At 41.9% G+C, this 18,459-nt stretch overlaps 1 protein-coding gene across 1 annotated transcript in view; it reads left to right on the top strand.

The window, feature by feature from the left end:
* Positions 1 to 18,459, top strand: part of mrpl23 (mitochondrial ribosomal protein L23) — a 51,525-nt gene that overhangs the window by 14,667 nt on the left and 18,399 nt on the right. The window contains exon 4 of the mRNA XM_086163015.1: positions 4,734 to 4,807. Coding sequence (XP_086019141.1) covers positions 4,734 to 4,807 — 74 coding nt within the window. The remainder of the gene's footprint in view (positions 1 to 4,733; positions 4,808 to 18,459) is intronic.

Below are 18,459 nucleotides of genomic sequence, written 5' to 3'. Positions count from 1 at the left end.
CAGATTATTGATTCTATTTTCCACATTTCACTGCTGACATTACGCTCTAAGTATTGCAGATAAAACCCACAATTTCCATTGGCAATCAGTCTAGAAACAAAATGGGACTTAAAAGTGCTTAAATGTCGAAGACCTTTAATCGAGTCAGTAGAATTTTTCTGGTTTTGTTTTTGGTATCTTGCTGTTTTTTTTTTCCCTCTCCATTTATTTTTGTTTTGGTGAGGATTTCAGATAAGTATGGCTTTCCACCTCGCATGCACATGAAACTTAATTTTGTTTACTTGTTTATGTGTTTGACTTTCTTTTTTTTTTCAATTTGTTAAACTGCAGTGCATCCAAAGTATACAACTCTATAAAGAATCTTGAAACCAAGAAACAAAATCTCCGCATACAGGTTGTCGTTCACCACTGAATCAGTCCTTGAGTTCACAGAAATTCCTTTTTTTTTTTTCAAAAAAATTACTTTTTGAGGCTATCAGTCGTGGATAGTGGGGAAGTTGAACTTCAGTGTTAGATCTTCCCATTGCCTTGCAGCAGCAAAGCGTTTTCCAGGGTCTAGTTGTGGTAGTGGTTTGCGTGCCTGGGTCTCCTTTCTAGCACACACACACAAACACACACAAACACACACACACACTCACTCACACACACGCACACACACACACTCACACACACACACACACACACACACACACACACACACACACACACACATACAGCTGCTTATCTGACAATCTGCTGCTACAGCACTCCAGCCTCCAGATGTCCTAGGACAACCCATGTGCTCTCAACACAGACACATACTTTTTACGAAAACACTTGCAGCTTCAGGGCCAGTACTTCTCAATTCAGAACACACACATATCCAAGCCTAGACCCCCTAAATATTGCCCTCTTTACCAAAAAAAGGGTTTTGCCATTGGCTTGAATAACATTGGACAACTATTTTCTTTAAGAATGCTATCATTTAAATGATATTAAATGCAGTTTGTTGCATAACTCAAGGATACCAACAACATTCTTCCAAATCTGTGCACTGAATTCACTGCATCATTTGGGTTAATTGGTTAAATCACCTTTACCGATCAAACATAGATAAACTAGTGATTCAAAACTTAATTGCGTCTTAGAAGAAATCCCATTATCACGTTTTTGTGCAAGTGTCTCTCCAGAGTTTAAATGGTACATCAATACTTGAGCGCTATTTTGTTAACAGATTCATATTGGAATATCCCCCCAATAAAATTTCACTTAAAACTTACTTGTGAAAAAAAACAACATTTAATATTTAAAATCAGAATCTTGTCTAAAACTGAGCGTTGCTGGTGGAGAGAAGTTAACAAATTCAATCACTAAATAAAACTTCATTCATGAATTGTAAAAGAGGTTTTCACAGCATCATCTGAGGTGTCATGTCGCAGGAATGATTCAGCAATAATTTTAAAAAATTACAGTTTAATTGGAGACTTCTAAGCTATGTTTTGAATGCTTATAGTTCTGTTAAGGAAACAAGACACGATATTATGGTGCTTCCCTTCATGCTTTCCTACAGACAGTTTCACGTGTAACAGTTCGTACTGCTTTCATTTACCAATCATAACATTAGAGCTCATGCAGCAACACATTGTTCTGTTCACTGGCAAACTCTTTAGTTTCATTTAGTTTACAAAAAAATCCGCCTGCCCTCGACCAGCACCCAAGTGATTGTCGCAAATTGGCACGTGAAGCTCAAATCAATGTATTTGCACTCACAGTTAATTAGGTTGTGATACCCCATGCCAGGCCGTAATTCACACCCAATCGGCAGTTCACTTTGTGGATTCAGTGAATGCTGTGGCGTGGCAGCTCGCTTGTACAACGCCAGTGATTAAGTGGCTTTAAGCAAACCAGTGGGCTGCTGCTTGTTTCACTCTAAAACGTGCAGACTGGAAAATATAACAAAGCAACCAGATCCTGGAATATTGAGAAATCGGTACGGTGATGCCTGACGTGCAAACTGGCTTATATTTGTATATAATTTGAGATCTGCGATGCCGCCTACTGACCAAATGGCCAATGTTGTATGGCAACAGGGTGATGGATGTCACAATAATTAATCCAAATTTTTTTTTCTAATTATAAAAATGGGGTCCATCTCTCTGTCCCAGCCCTTTTGTTAAGGATTTTTTTGTATGTGCGCACACAAGACAGATTAGCTGCTATACAAGAATTGAAGAGACAGTGACTTATGCAAGTTGAGATGTGCTTTAATTCTACTTTTGATGAATGATGAATGATAGATAGTGGATAGTTTGCCTTGGCAATTTTTCTCGAGTTTTCACTTTCATGGAAGGACACGGAGAGGACATTCAGGTGTCTCGAAGTTGATGCAACATCAGCGAACACACTCTGGGCGAAGAGACACAAGCCTCTTCTGCGCCGCTCGAAGGACCACGAGGAGCCCCTTATACCTCTGGAGGAGAGACTGGGTTGGAGAGAGGGAGGGAGGAAAGAGGCGCCTAGCTTAGCCTAGCCTACACTGTGCAGGACCTATTAACGCTGTTTATTGTGCCATTAAAAGCTCGGGGAAAAAGGAGAGCCCCTCAGGAGGGTTTGTGGAAGGAAAGCAGTGAGTGGTGGGTGGACCGGGGAGGATAGAGAAGATAGGCGTCTCTGGGCTCCGGCGATCCTGACGTGCGTCATAGAAGGTATCCCTGTCTGTGTTAGGTGTTCCACTCCATTGGCAGTGTGAAGACAGGAACAGGCAGCGGAGAGTGAGGGGTGCAATCGACCCTTTCTTTCTTCCATGGGCAGCGGGGGTATTTTGGAAGGGGTTGCCATGGTTACCTCTCCGGCCTGGGATTTGTAATGTGATAGCTGGCTGCCAAACCGCAATCTCAAAGTGGGAGAAATTGTGCTTGCGTTTGCGAGTGTTCTATGAAAGCCCTGTCTGTGCGTCTGCATGTGTTAGAAAAGGACGACATGACTTTGGAGAAACACTCGGCCTTTGCAACATGCACGAGGGCACCGGGTTTTTGGAGGCAGGTCAGTGTCGTGCATTGCCCTTTCAAAGGTTGTAACATTTCCCCGTGGATTTCCTCAACAACCTAATCACAAGCACACACACACACGCGCACACACACACACACACACACACACACACACACACACACACACACACACACACACACACACACACTTCGTTACCTCTGTCTCCCACCCACACAGGGGCCTCTGTTAGTTAGGGGGAGGGAGGGGTGTCTTTTACAACTCTGCTCAGGGCTTTCCCTGAGCAGTGGGCTGCCTGGCTTGTGATTACTAGCTACACGCACCAGACACACAGACACACACATACACACAAATGACTCACTACAGCGGAATGTTTCTCTCGTTTTTCATGCTATAAACTGTTCCCATGGCAATGCCTGTTACTCAGAGGGCTTGTTGACTTGATCACCGGTGTCTCATCAGAATTAGAGTTCTAATAGTTCGAACAGTTTGATGCACAAGTCATTATTCATTATTCAGAGCTTTTAAATCGCCACCAAGTTGTTGTCAAGTGCCACTCTCCACCTTCTGATTTATGTGTACCTGCAAAACGTGCACACCGATGCATGCGCGCGCTCACACACACCTCCTGTCTTCCTTCCACTTGGTGAGGTCTGACAAGAGAAAGAATGATGTCATCATCATCTCCAGCTGTGGAAAAGGTTAACCTGCCTTCCCTAGTCAACAAGATCAGTCGCTGTTTTTTCGTGGACAAAAAAACAACATTCTTGCATCTCCATTTGACGAGGAATTTAACCTAAAATCTTCGTATCTGTTTGTCTCGTGGCATTGGAGCGTTACCTGTTAATGTCTAAGGTACCGCTAAATGCCAACATTTGCCTGAACAGTTGTGTTGACTTTTTCTTGAGAAGGCATTTTCAATACATACAATTAAAGGCTAGAGGTGCTCTGAACCTACTGTGAGGTTATCTTTAATCAAATAGATTTATCTAGCTATTTGATACATTTAGTTCTATCCTTGCTGTGGTGTACATTTTTAGTTATATTTTTCAAAAATAACAGTAAGGGAATATTAAGTTCACACACAGAGGGAAGTATTATTTGGTCCTATTGTAATTTTGCAGTGTAAGAAAAAATTTAGCTACCACTGGCTGCTGCTTTCACTTTCTACATGCCAGCACCTTCTATGATCTCCCCCCAATAAATGCCGAATTGATGGCCGGCCCAAATGAATGGTGCCTGTGAGGCTACTTGGGTATCAGGTTTTTCCCCCAATAAAAATGTACAACCAGCCTGTGTAGTTTCCAACGTGCAAAAGCCTTAAAATGAAGGTGTGTAAGGTCACACACTCAATGAATATTTAATCAAATGAAAAATGGATGAAACTTTTTTCACCCCCTTGTGTCACAGGCTGTGTTTTGTTAATATTATTGACTTTGAGTCTTGTCTTGCCAACATAAATTTAGCTTCATGGCTAATCAGAATGCCATAATGTGTCAACAAGGGAGGCATTCCATACAGTAGCAAACAATCATTGTGTCTTAAAAAATAATCAAACTTTAAAGTCAAAGTTATTTGAAGCCACCAGAGGAAGTATTTTTTTTCTTTTTGTGTTGGCAGCCTTGGCCTTGTTATTTAATTTTTTTTATTTTATTGAATATGTATCTTCTTCATGCTATCCCACTGTCTGCGGTCTCACAGTTAAGATGTTTGGGTGGACCCACATACAATATCTTGTTTTTTTTCAGGTACCAACAAGAAGAGAAATCACCTGAATCAGAAGGTTAAGAAGCCAGACTATAAAGTTGCCTATGTTCAACTGGTGAGAAGACACATGCACACACACACACATACGTACGCGCGCAAATGTATGCACGCTTTCTGGCTTGAGCGTGTTGACTCGCGTTCGGTCCACAGTGGGAGGTGGAGACCTCTCCACAGAAATGTTCTCTCTCCATCACTAACACCCGGCCCACTCTGTGTTTTCACTTTGTTATTGTGGGGGCTGCGTTATTTAAACACTGTACCCATGAGGACTGCTTATTTTAAGGGACTTAAGTCTTGAGTTTAAATGTTATCTGTTGTTTTTTGAGGGAAGCGCTTGCACTCATGTAGGAAGGGGGAAGTTTTTATTGCCAAATGCACTGCCGACGGGCAAGTCTTGATGGGAAACTTTTAACAAGACGGACAACTTAACAACAAATTGAACAGTTTTTGCCTCTTTCTGAGTCACAAATCACATTAAAACCGTTTTTGGTTCACAAATCGAGCACTTTGTGAGACGGAAACAGTGCTTTCACTTTCACCTCAGTATTGTCGCCCAAGTGATCCTGGGGATTAAACTTGCAACCTTGTCAATGTTCCTCTTTTCGGTTTCTGACATGTATTTAATTTGCAGCAAAAATTTGCAGGCTTCATTTATATTTGCAACCTTACTGTTTTGTGGGACATCTAGCAAGTGTCCACTTGTGAGCGATGCTGCTGCAGCAGCAGCACATGAGGGCTTTTTTTGTCGAGAGATTGTTGTCGGAGTATCTTAACCACGCGAAAGCCTAACGCACCATCTCTCGATCTTTTGCTGGAAGTTGTGGAGTATGTTTGCGGGAAGAGATGAATGAAGTCATTTGCACTGTCTGCAACCCTATCTAAAAGCCAGCCACGTCCATGCATTGACGCACAGCCCTGACTGACATCTCTCTCCACTGTGGTTCACACACTTCGACCAAGCGAACTAACTTGAGGGTGAAAGCTGTTCTCTCCAGACTCATTACAGGAAATATTCAGTTATAGTGATGATCTGGTTTAGCTCTCCCTGCTTTGTCTGTCTGTTTTGGCATCGGTAGAGTAATCACATGCCTGACCGTTTGTGTGTTTGTGCGTGTGCGCGTATATGCGTGCGTGCAAGTGTGCGCTCGCACGCATGTGTGCGTGTGTGTGTGAGTCTAATAGTCGTATGTCGGCCAAGTCTCCTTCATCTCCTGCATCATGGCTGGTCCCTTCACACCTGTGTTTGAGGTGAGCGTCGGGGTTGGCGTTTGCCAACAATTTGAAGTCTTTTGTAGTCATTGGAAACAAATAAAACCCCCCCATAAAATGCCAAAAAAATGCTTTCTGTTTTAACAAGCCCTTTGATGCTTTGTTTTCTGCTTGCCATTTTGATCCTGGCCAGATATATCAGCTGTGTTCTACAACCTTGTCTCGTGTAATGTGCGCCACCAACTCTTAAGGGAAACATCAATCTTAAAATGGATGAATAATGATAACAATTTAAACACAACAATTTCAAAGAGGAGACATGATTAAGGCGACCATGAATCTTTCAAACTGGAGACTTCCTCCCATCTGACACCAGGTTGTCGGCCAATTTACTATTCGTCTGGAATCCCCAGCCCTACTGGAATTGTTGCCTCTGCCTCCCCAAGTTTACATGACATGTAAGGTGAGAGGATGCCGAATTGTTTACAAGGACACAAGTGCGTTATTAATGCAAGTGAAGCCTCGGGAGTTGGTCTTCTTTCATTGTTCTTCGCTTTGTAATTGCAATCATGTCGCGGTTTTCTCAAGTCATGCTCATTGACGGCGAACAGCAGGAAGAAATGCTGAGGTGCAGCCTCTTCTGAGCTTAAAATGTCTGGATATAAACTTGAATATCCGGCCTATTTCTTTAGCAGTCTTTCGGAAAAAAACATGCTCTCACTCCCTTTCCTACCTCACTCTCTTGCATGTGTATACACGAACACATGCGCGCGCACAAACACACACAGAGAGCCCCAGAAAACCCTCCTTTCTTTTGCAGCGGTGGGTACAAAACAAGATTGTTCCTAATTGACTCCACATGTGGGAGAGTGTTCTGTGGGTCGATGCTCACACCGCGGTCCCCCATTCTACCCTCATCCTTCCCTCTCCCCTTGCTCCCTCCATCAGCTAGTATTGCAGCTGTAATATGTTTGCTCTCTCTCTCCTTCCCCCTCTCTCTCTCGCTCTCTCTCTTTCCCCCCTCTCCCCTTTTCTCTCTCATTCCTCAGTCTTGGTTTGTGGTTGTGGGGAGGCCTCCTGTTAGCGGGGTTCCGTGACGGCCATTTTCCTTCGGGTTAGGGGGGACCCCAGTATTGGGGGGGGGAGAGATAGTGTCTACATGTGTGAAATGTGCATTGTGGTGGGAAAGTGTGTATGTGTGTGAGGGGCTACAAGGGGTGAGGAGGAGAGTTGACTAAGGGCATGATGGAGTCATGCCAGAGCAGGGAGGTCCAGAGACGGGGCAAAGTTATCAGGGGGAGAGGAGGGAGAGGCTGGGAGCGGGAGCGAGAAAGGGAGAAAAAGCGAGGGAGAGAGAGGCGGAGCTGGCGGCAGGGTGACAAAAACAGCAGTAAAAAATGAAAAATCTTTTGCTTACAGTCAAACTGCTCGATATAATGCTAGTTTCGGGTTTGCGCAGTCAACTCGGTTTTCCGTCTACTTGATGTTGTACGGAGATGATTTGGGGAAATCCCATCATTTAACATCCCACTTTGACATCTGAAGACATCTTAAGAATGTTTTCCATAACCCAACCTTCTATATAACATAAGCAAGACACGGTGAATCAAGGGAACACATTAGGCCAATTCTTCTTTAAAGCTGACCCCTAGCAAAATAAATAAAGTGAGCAGAGAGGAAGGCTCTTTGGTTATGTTCATAAATCACATTAGACGTCACGATTTGCCCTCATTAAATAAGTGCACATTGCCACTATTTGTTGTGAAAGGCTGCTTCCATTTCAAGCCTTTAAAACCCAATGTGGTGATTTTCATTAGAGAAAAAGCCCTTCACTTTTGAAAATTATAGTAATGGTAGTATTTACAAAAATGGTCAGTAATTTTTTGTTAACATTCTTGCCATTCAAACATTCGCAATGTTCTACTCCGGGTCTTGCATGCACATAAAAAAAAAGGTTGTAGCCAGTTTCCCCTCATTTTGAGTGGCAGCTAATATGTCAGCATTGCTGGCTGCTGCTGGATGCAGTACTTCAGATGGCTGTGTGAACAGAGTGCCTGTTGAAAGCTCCTGGAAGGTGATGCTGTTAATATTTGAATGGGATATCTGACCATCCCCCGAATTTCTGAATGATCCTGTCAAGTCTTTGGCAATGCCGCAAGTAAAGGTGATACTAAAACAGAATTTGGTACTTGATACTAGTACCATTGAATTCCTTCTATTCCTGAAACTGAAGTAGCCTCCAAAATAGTACTCTGAATCAGTAGGCTGAATGACAGCTCCGGTCTGTAGCCAGGAGCTGTATTTTGTGGTATGTGTGTGTGTATGTTTGTGTATGTGTGTGTGTGTGTGTGTTTGTGTGTGTGTGTATGTTTGGGGGCAGAGTATATCTGAATTTTGGTCCAATTGAAAAGAATTGCATCAACGATTGCCCCCTGGAACTAAATGAATGTGGCCAATCAAAATTGTCATATGGCTTGATTGGTTTTATCATTTACTCATCAAAAGATGGCGAAATTGTACACATAAAAGTCTATGTATGAAGTGTAATAATAAATAATAATAATACATGGGATTTTTATAGCGCTTTTAAGTGTGATCTATTCTATAGCAGGGACATTTCAGACTGCTGTAGTCGAGAACTATGTTGGGCTCCCACCTTCCAACTACCGAATTGCAATATATTCTTGCTTATTCAGTGAGTGTGCTGGATCACACAGCACAACGGAAATGGAAGCACTCGGTTTAACAAGGACAGATTTTACAAATAGATGTCTTTGTTTGTGCAACTCAAAATGGAAAAAACACAAATAAGAACTTTCATGACTACAAGCTTAACCAGACACTTGTCCCAACCCTGCTGAAGCCAGCATGGTAGGCAACATCCACTGACAGACCAGATGCTGCCCCTCATCACAAAAGGTACAGTGGTCCTTGTGTATTCCTTTAGGCCATACTTTTCAACTCGTAATTAGAAGCTCAGGCTAAATAGGGCCATTGAGTTACAGGATAATAAACAATTCCAGCATTGCCTTTTTAGTCCCGCCCTGTTTTGATTGGAGATTTATACATGCTCACTGTTAATGACCTAACAAACATACATAGCTTGTATGAAGAACAGAAGTCAAAAACCGTCTGATGTGTTTAAACAGACGATAGCCTGGTGGCAGAAATCCCAACCTAGATCGTTTTCTTCAATGACTCCCATCAGGTGGGTTCTCAGTTTTACAGGTGATGTTTGACACGCTGGATTGTAAGGAGACATGCTGATCATATTATTGCATTTTTTTCTACTCAAATTGGCACTTGGTTGTGGTCATATGGCCATCTTCTGACCATATTTATTTACCGATTAATGTTTTTAGAGTCGTTGGACCATTTCTGGCATATGTATTTTTATTTTGTTACTATTTTGAACGAGTACCTCCATATGTCGATACGTCTCGAGTTTTTCCTATTATTTACACAAAGTTCTAATATATACAACAGGTTTTTAGGCATGGCCATTTCTGACAGGCCGCAAGATAGGAATTTCAGACATTTTCCATGAGCCGCTTTTAGGGGAGTTCAAGAGAGGAGGAAAAGCAGTTTGTGTTCTTCATGCTTTGGACAGCACATGGCACCTCCAGGCACCTGTGGGATGCTTATTACCATGTAGCATAAAATGAGCACAAGTTAACCTTTACTTGACAGTTGATATACACCAACGAAATGGCTCCTGGATTGGAAAACATGACTCCCAAATTCGTCCTTTTTGTGGTGTTTATCTGTAAGAAAATGCAAATGTTATGCAGCCAGAGAAAGTAAAAGAGTGAAAGAAGATAAGTGTAAACTTTGTCACAGAAGGAAGAGCATGCAGACAGATGGTCCGATGCGCTGTCATCGTGTCAGGCGTTAATTGTTGTAACGCAAACAGCTTTGTTTACACACCGACCTTTCACCGTCACTGTTTTTGTCTTGGTCACGATCGAGTTCTCCAAATGTCAGTAAAAACTAAATTCTGTGGGCATCGGTATGCTTTGGCCTTCTATGTTTATCCGGCAAATTAAACAAGTGTTTTGTTTTCGTTTATTTTTGCATTAAAACGTACGCAAGCTAGCACACATATGCACATAAATTGACTGCCAAAAAGACAAAAACAAAGTTTTAAATCCATAGAATGAAACGTGGATCAGCACATTAATTGAGCAAATATAAACCAGACATGTATTTGTTTGATCATGTTAGAATTGACATTTCTATGGTGTGGACATTATCGGTATTGTCTGGAATCTTAATCGCTCTGTAACAGTAACATTACTTTGGGTTGTTGACATTTGGGGATGTCTTTGTTGGGTAATGGGACGCTGATTGGCGCCTTTCATGAATTAATTGCCTGGTCAACTAATCTATCCATTGACAAGTTAGTTGACAGATTAGCTGATACGGAAGGTAAACATTAATGCATTCTTTTACTCTCGGCCTTAATCAGTGAGCAAACCAGCCAGGTTACGTCTTGCCTCGAAACAGTACGGCGACTAGACATCCGCACAACAAAACAAGATATGGGGTTGGACCAACAGTTGTAGCCTATAAGTGAAAAAGAAAAAAGAAAAAAAAAAAAAACTAATTTCCTGTGTTTCTTTCTGTCGCTTTCTTGACTCCTGTTTGATCCATGGGGAAGTCATAACTGGAACACATAACTCATGAGGACCCGGGAGCAAAAGAGAGAGGGGGTTGGGGGTGTGGGGGAGCAAACAGGGAGGGACTGAGTGGCAAACATAGATGGATTGTGACAAAGCTGAAAAAGGAGCGCAAGGAACAGGCAAAATGTGGGAGTTGTGGCCAAGTCGAGCTCAGTCCTGTGTTTGACTGACACTAGATGGCAACGTTTTGCTTCGCTCACTTGCTTTTCTTCAGCTCATATCTGTTTTTGACTCCTTGTTGCTTAACAATAGATCCTCTCGGGTTGTGTGCATAGGTGTAACTGAGTGTGTATCTGGCTGCGTAGGGAGGGGTGCAGGATGGGGGACTGCAAACCCCAGTGATTTCCCCCCACCTCCTCCCACTCCTGATCTCCAGCCTAAGTGAAGCTGTTATCCTCTGGAGCTGGAGGTGCTGAATCAGGCTGCTGGGCCGAGGGGGAAATGTTGCTTATCTGTGTGGAATTTTATTATTTTCAACTATTTGGATCGTGATGGCTCCCTTCTCCTTCCCTCCCTCTTCCTCCTTTTCACCTTGTCACGCAAACAGAGGCTTTCCTCACACAACCTTGTCTGTCTGCCACTCTGCTTCCTTCCCTTCCCTGCACTGCCTCACCCTCGCTTATCACGCCAATTAACATTTTTAACTTCTGCCATTTTCCCTCCTCACCCCTGATTTGATCCTATTTTTTCTGCTTCACAGAGTGTAAGTGGGTGGATCATATTCAAAATGCTATTTTATCCTAGTACATTTCTGATATTATTTTGCTATTGCGTGCTGGACTGCATCTTCAGTAGCTCTTTCAGTTGAAGCATAAATGGACATTCAGGGTTTTTGAGCAAAAAATATGACACTTTATAAAATTGCAGAAGAGAAGTTACTCACCCTAATCCTAGTTCCACTAAGAAGTGAAGTGTTGCTTCAGATCGGTAATATTTTTCTGGCTTATCATTATTTTTCATGCTGTCAATAAAACCAGTAGGCTACTCCACACAAGATGTTGGTCAACTTCTGGCACAACCTGTTTTTTCCTCCAGCAAGAATTCCCAAAAATATCAAGAATAACATGATCAGCCTGTCAACATCGAGATGTCAGTTTTGCTAAATAAGCCCTGCTGTCAGGCATAAACATTTTATCAAAAGTCGCAGTGAAATCATGCGATTGTTCAGTATGGTATCGTGGGCACGTGTGTGTGTGTGTGTGTGTGTGTGTGTGTGTGTGTGTGTGTGTGTCTGTGTGTGTGTGTGTGTGTGTGTGTGTGCAGAAAATCAAAGTGAGTAATTTATGAGCTTCATTTTTTCAAGATATTTGAGCCCTGTTTTGACTTTGAAAAATCTTATCAGTCAGCATAATAGGTGTATAAAACTCGGGAAGGAAGGAATGAGCTGATACACTGATTAGTGTCTGTACTTTCTGTGTGTGTGTGTGTGTGTGTGTGTGTGTGTGTGTGTGTGTGTGTGTGTGTGTGTGTGTGTGTGTGTGTGTGTGTGTGTGTGTGTGTGCGCGCATGTGCGCGTATGCGTGCTCGCACATGATATTCATGTACATACGGTGGTCGTGAGCCTAATAAAAGGAGAAGCTTTTCCTGGCAATCAAGCTCTTCTGAAAGTCTCCCCTCCCCATTTTCCTACGGGTCTCCTGATTTGGAAAATTCACTCTTAAGTAAACTTGTGCGTGTATGTGTGTGGCTCCGAGTGTGCATGTGTGTATCTGTCTGTGAGTGTATGTGTAGGTTTCATAAGAGCTCAGTGGAGGGAGAACATGAATTATAGAAAACAGAGCAGGGTCTTAACCATCCGGTTTAGAATCTCACACGCAATCCTTTTTTTGAATGGCTTCGGCGGAGGCTCTCCGTCATGTCTTTCCACCATCAGCAAAGCTTCAATGACACGACTGCTGTCAATTAATTGCCTCAGGAAATTTGAATCAATTTTTTTTTTTTTCCATTGGAGACACAAAAGAAAGGTCAGTAGGACAAATATCTCAAAAGCTATAAGGGAAAGAAATTTGCTTCGGCGCCACCCAAGTTCTCAGTGGGGCTGCCACTGGCCTGATAAAGCCCTCTGATAGGCCCCTGCTGATGCATTTCCTGTTTTGGTATGCTTCTTCGTTTTTTATTTTCTCCACCAGCTGGCCCTGCATTCCACTGAGTTGAGGAGGGGGCAGGGGCATTGCCTGTATGTTTATGTTGAACGTGCATGTAGGGGTGACTGTGTGTTTTTGTGCAAGGGTCTAAGTGTGTGTGTATGTTTGGTAGCCTAGATAGTAGGAGCTGAGGTGGGTAGGAGGGAGGATGTGCCTGAGATGGGGGTGGGGGGGTTGTTTACGTGCATTGGCGAAGGCAGAAATGGGGTACATTGTGGGGGTTGGGGGGTGAATGACATAGATCGAGGGGATAATGATAGTGAACAGCTGTTAATGTGTGTTTGCGGGTGTGCGTTGGGGGTGGGTGGTTGAGATAGGCAAGGTTTAGGTGTGAGCTACAAAGACTGTTCCAACACCAAAGGCAATGAATACCGTGTTTGTTTTGTTCATTTGAAAGAAAATGATTTTTAAAAGTCATCCCTTCTCATTGCTCTCATGGTTGTCATCATCACCAGGCAGTCCTGCTCAATACCAAACGGATGTTAATGTCTTTGTGGGTGGTTGGGTGTGTATTTAGATGCTGATGATCTTTTCCTGAGAGGGCTGTTGCCAGGGTCCGATGTCTCCCGTGTCCGAGTGGGATAGACATGCCCGGACATGAAAACCAAAGTGCGCACACATGCACACTCAGTTTGAAGTTAGTCTCCGGGCAGAAGTATAGATGTGTGTGTATGCTTGACACGGCAGCCCGGTAAGTGAGTTTGGTCCACACCCAATTGGATGGCCGTCTCCTTTTTCTACAAAATGACAGAAATTGTAATGCGATGAATAGTTAATGAAATGATCAGCATGAGCACCTAATGCTTTCCAAGGCTATTCTTGGCAGTTGTGCAGTGTTCTAGTTCGTGTTTTACCCATTACACATTAAAACAGATTAATTAAATTACAGGTCAACACAGGATAATTGGCACAGATTTAAAAACTGAAATTGTGAAACTTGGCTCTGACAGCACTGATACAAAAAGCAGGAGAACAGAGACTATTAACATCTCTTCGGATTCTTTTCAGAACACAACTGGTACACAGACGGTGGAGCCAATGTAACAAGTAAAGATCTGCTGGGCTCTGACAAACATATCGCCTCATTAATATGCACAGTCACAGACAACAGTCATGTAAAGACTTGCAGGAAGGAGCATGGGAACTTGGGATCTTTCCATGGGATGAAAATGACAGTTATTTCAAACTAAAATGAAGTGAAGGTAATATCAATTAGCATAGGTTTTAAACACACACGGAATCTAAACAAGCCGTGTCGCAAGTTCCTGAAGGGTCTGCATTTGAGCCAGCAGGTCATACAAGTGATTCAGAGGCAATTTATAGTTTATTTTCAGGGAGTATTTATGTTGCTCCGTGCGGTGTGAAGCGAGCGACTGCTAATTCATTTAAAAGTCCATTACTATCAATTCGCCGTTGCATTTCCCAATGCTGTGGCATAGCAGACATAATGCAATTCTTTATCTATTCAGAGTAATGTTGTTTTTGATTTACTTCTATAAAATAGATTTTGTTAGTCAACAAATTGCAGCCCCTTTCAGTTGTATTGACAATTTTTTTACTAAGAGAGAAGAATATATTGTTAATAAACCTGTGTGAAGGGGAGGGGGGGGGGAGACAGTCAGCACAATATTTTTGCATAGCACTTTTGCACCAGTTTTTTCTGCAGTACCACAAAATTAATGAATATCAACCCAAAGCAGGTTATTTATCCATCTGAAATCTTTGAGCACAGAATAATGGTGTGATTGAAATATTGCATTGGGATAACATTTAAGACTCAAACAGGAGCCAACGTCAAAACTGTCTGTACAAGAAGTCCTTCTGGAACAAGTCAGGGAACAAAGACAGACAGCAGACAGAGTGGTCAGAGCAGATCAAATGGTCTGACAACTGCTAAGCCATGCACTCATTTTTTTGCAAAAAGACATTTCTTTTTGCAAACAGTGGTTACTCACTAATTTCAGTCATCTCAATGAGTTGAGTGGATTGAAGACTCAGAAAAATCACAGTTAAACAGGGGTAGATCTGCAGAAATTGTCCGAATTGCAAAAGAGCGAACATCAATGGACTGGCAATAATTTTAGGTTGGTCCCCGGTGAGTCCCTACTATGATTTATGAGAAATATTTACGGTGTAGAACCCCAAGCATTCTGTAGCATCAGGTTTTATATAGAAGAGATGAGCCTGGCTGAGACAAAGGTAGGTTTAAGATATTTGACAAGCGAATGTGCTTCGAATTGATTTTGCTGTGTTTCCAGTTGAGTTCAATGGCGGGGATCCACTCCTTTCCAAATAGCTCACTCAAAATAATATCTGACAAATGAGGATTCACTAAAGACGATTTTGTATCCAGACATGTATCGTTGTATTTTACTGTACTTTTTTAGTCGCGTTACATGCCGTTTCGAGGAGTACTTCAATTACTCTCGCATTCTTTCAAACAGGTTTTATTAATAAATCTTGCAATGTTTACTTGTGTTGACACCAGAGTGAGTAGTTGTTGCCTTGGTGGTTGCTAATGAGAATCCAAATAAATATATAGCCACCAGACGCACTTGTGGTTATGTTTAGCCGGGAGCTGGTGTTGGTGCTTATGTCTCGAATTCCAGTGGAGTTTAGGCATTGGTCTTTAATGGAGAACCACAAGGCAAATTGGTCACATCTCTACAAACACGGTCCAAAAAATTGTCTGCTTCTTTATTTTAGACCATAGGTCATCACTATTATGGTAACCATTAGTATGGATAAATTATTTGGGGGTTGGGGGGGGGGGGTGAATCATGCACTGCCGTTTGCCAAATCTGACCAAGCCAAATGGTTGTGCTGTAAAGGAGATGTCATTGTAATTGGAGGGAGGTTCGGGGTCCTCACCATGAACAAAGCCTCAGCAGGGAGGGTAATGGCCCACTCTCAAGGCTACTAATCTGTCTTTTCGAAAAGATACATTACTCTTTTTCTCATGCGTTGCTTTTATTTTCTGATCTCTAATGCTGTTTATCATTAGGGTCATTTCACAACCCGAGTACCCTTCGTTGAACCTGGTTAACAGGCAACAAGTTTGGTATTACTATTGGTGTTACCTGGAAGGAATTATCACTTATCATATGTCATGGCTACCATTACCACGCAACAAAGTTAGCACTTTGATTTAGGCAGTGGAGGGTAGTTTACCTAAGGATCCAGCAGAGGGTGTTCTTCAAGTTCAAAACTGTTGAGATTGGAAATAAACATCAGCTTGACATTTTCCATGGCCACCAGGTTTACAAAAGTGATATACGGCAATGACAAAATCAGTGATTGCAATTTACGTGCCGTGTCCCTGGGACATTTCTGGTAAGTCTTGCACTTGTGTTAATATTGTGGTCAGGGAAAATTATCATAAAATCCATTCAACTTGTACAAAATTACTCACAGGATTGCGTTTGCTTATTTATATTTATGCCTTTCAAAACAAGACAGCTATAGTATGGAAGTTTGCCCCTCTTATCCAGCAGGGGATGAACTTTGTGTAGAGGAACTTTTTACTCTTCCTTTTCTGTCTAAAACCAGTTACGAAATGTTGTCACAAACGTCCCCTGGTGGAAGTTCTGTCAGTGTTTCCCAGTAGAGGAGATCGAGCCTTGCGCATGGACAGATTCACCCTGCTGACCACTACAGACTGGTGTGATTTAAGTTGAGCTAACGGATCGAAATAATGTTGAAATAGCACAACTATGATACTGGGCACAAACTGATGCTTTCCAGATCAGTTAACATACCTGACAAGCTTCACATCATTAAATATAAGGAAAACATGCATGCATTCCCTGCTGCCAATTGGATGAAATGAACCAACTTAATAACACTCAAGGAAATCTCCTACTGATGACGAAGCTGTTAGGTGTTTAAAGCCCTTTCTTAAGGACACTTTCTGTTGGAACTGAAACCAATAACCGTCCGATTATTACACCTTTAGTAATGTACACTCTCCTCTCCTTTGCCATCCCCCTCTGTTCCTGGAATGGCGAGCACCAGGAGGTCTGGATGGAGGCACCATGGGGCAGAGTATTATATGTGTGTGCTTGTGTCAATGAGATAGAGTGAGAGTGAATGTGTGGCCCACCCAGGGATCTGGCAGCTGGAGTTGTTTACAATCATCTGACTACATCTCTTCCCGTCTCCTGCTTTTACGTCGTTTCTTGCCCTCCGTATTCTCCTTGGCTATTTTGTTCCCCCGTTTCCGATAAAAATGCACTCTTCAGTAATCTAATATAAGGTTTAGTAACTATTCGTGGTGTAAAGGTTTTTTTTAAACCAGAGTGAAACTCCCTATGCAAACATCGATGGTCTCCAGTTAGAGACGCGACCCCTGCCCCCTTCATTACGTCACTAACATTACATGCGCTGAGTGAGAGTGGCATTGTTTTAATCACTGTGTGCTCAGAACGTATTTCCAAACCCACTTTCCCCCCTAAATCTTTAACAGGGGGAATGGATGTTGTTTGTTCAGCCACCCTACCAAGCATCAGCCAATGGAGGAAAAAACTGAACTTAAAGAACCCAAACTATTATGATTGTCTGTTATCTGGGAGCATTTCAGCTTCTCCTTTATTTCATGTGATAATTGAAAAAAAAAGCTGGCTGTTTGTGATACATGCAGGTTTAGCTCTGTCGGGGATGTTTTTAAAACATGCTTCTGATGCCGTTGAAGGAGCCTCTCCCAAACAGTTCACTCTGGTTTCAAACCAAGGGCATATACCAAGGGTTTACATGTACACAGGCTTTTTACCAGGACATAGAGTTTAAATAGAAGTTGAAAATGTTTAGTCAACAAATCACCTCTTTAATAACATATAAAGAAAGTGATTCACCATAATGATTTGTAGTGACATTTTTTATAATTGAATTTTAACCAACACCAAAATCTTACTAGAAAGTCATTCGGTGATTCCTGGTTAGTGCTCACATTTTTAAATCTTATCAGTGGGTTGAAATGTATTTAATACAATGTATAAATTCAGCAAATAATTTTGTTCAATCTGTTTGGAGAGTGTGGCGATATTGATTAAGTTATTTATATCAGTGAATGACCTTCAGTGTTTTATCCCACATGATGGCAAGTGTAGCACATTACCTAGTCTCCTGTGAAATTAGGTTATACTTGACTGTAGCAGCACAAATATAGCTAAGCAGCGAGTCAGTGTTGTTCTTGCTCATACTTTTAGGTTGCTTTTATTGTGTGCTAATCAGAGACAATGTTATTGACTCTGTTGACTTTGGCTATCATAATGTTAGTTTACTGGCTCATAACATGTTACTTGTTTCAACTGAGTAGAGAACAATGCATTGCATTTCAACCTTATCAGGCTCTAATGACTGCTCCAGATTTTGGTCAAACCCTTTATTCTAACCTGGACTTTCTGACTGTTTGATAATCATGGGTTTACCCAGCCATTGTAACAGAACTGCAAGAAACATCTGGTTGTAACTGGTATTGTAAAGACTGATATTTAAAGAAATGTGGAATTGTTTTAATGCATGTTAAACATTCGATTCAAAGCTGAGATCAAATTAGTAGTCTTACACATGTTGTTTTTTTGATAATCCTCCATATTTAGTAGTTTATTTAATTTTTAGGAATTATTTAAAATGTTTGATGATCATAAAGAAGCACTTGTTCTAGTATATTACTA

Source organism: Fistularia commersonii, chromosome 17 (genome assembly GCF_037954325.1).
Source record: "Fistularia commersonii isolate RoL2024-O1a breed Wild chromosome 17, RoL_Fcom_v1.0, whole genome shotgun sequence".
Classification (NCBI taxonomy): domain Eukaryota; kingdom Metazoa; phylum Chordata; class Actinopteri; order Syngnathiformes; family Fistulariidae; genus Fistularia; species Fistularia commersonii.
The sequence above is the reverse complement of the archived record's forward strand: the minus strand, read 5'-3'. Positions and strand labels throughout refer to the sequence as shown.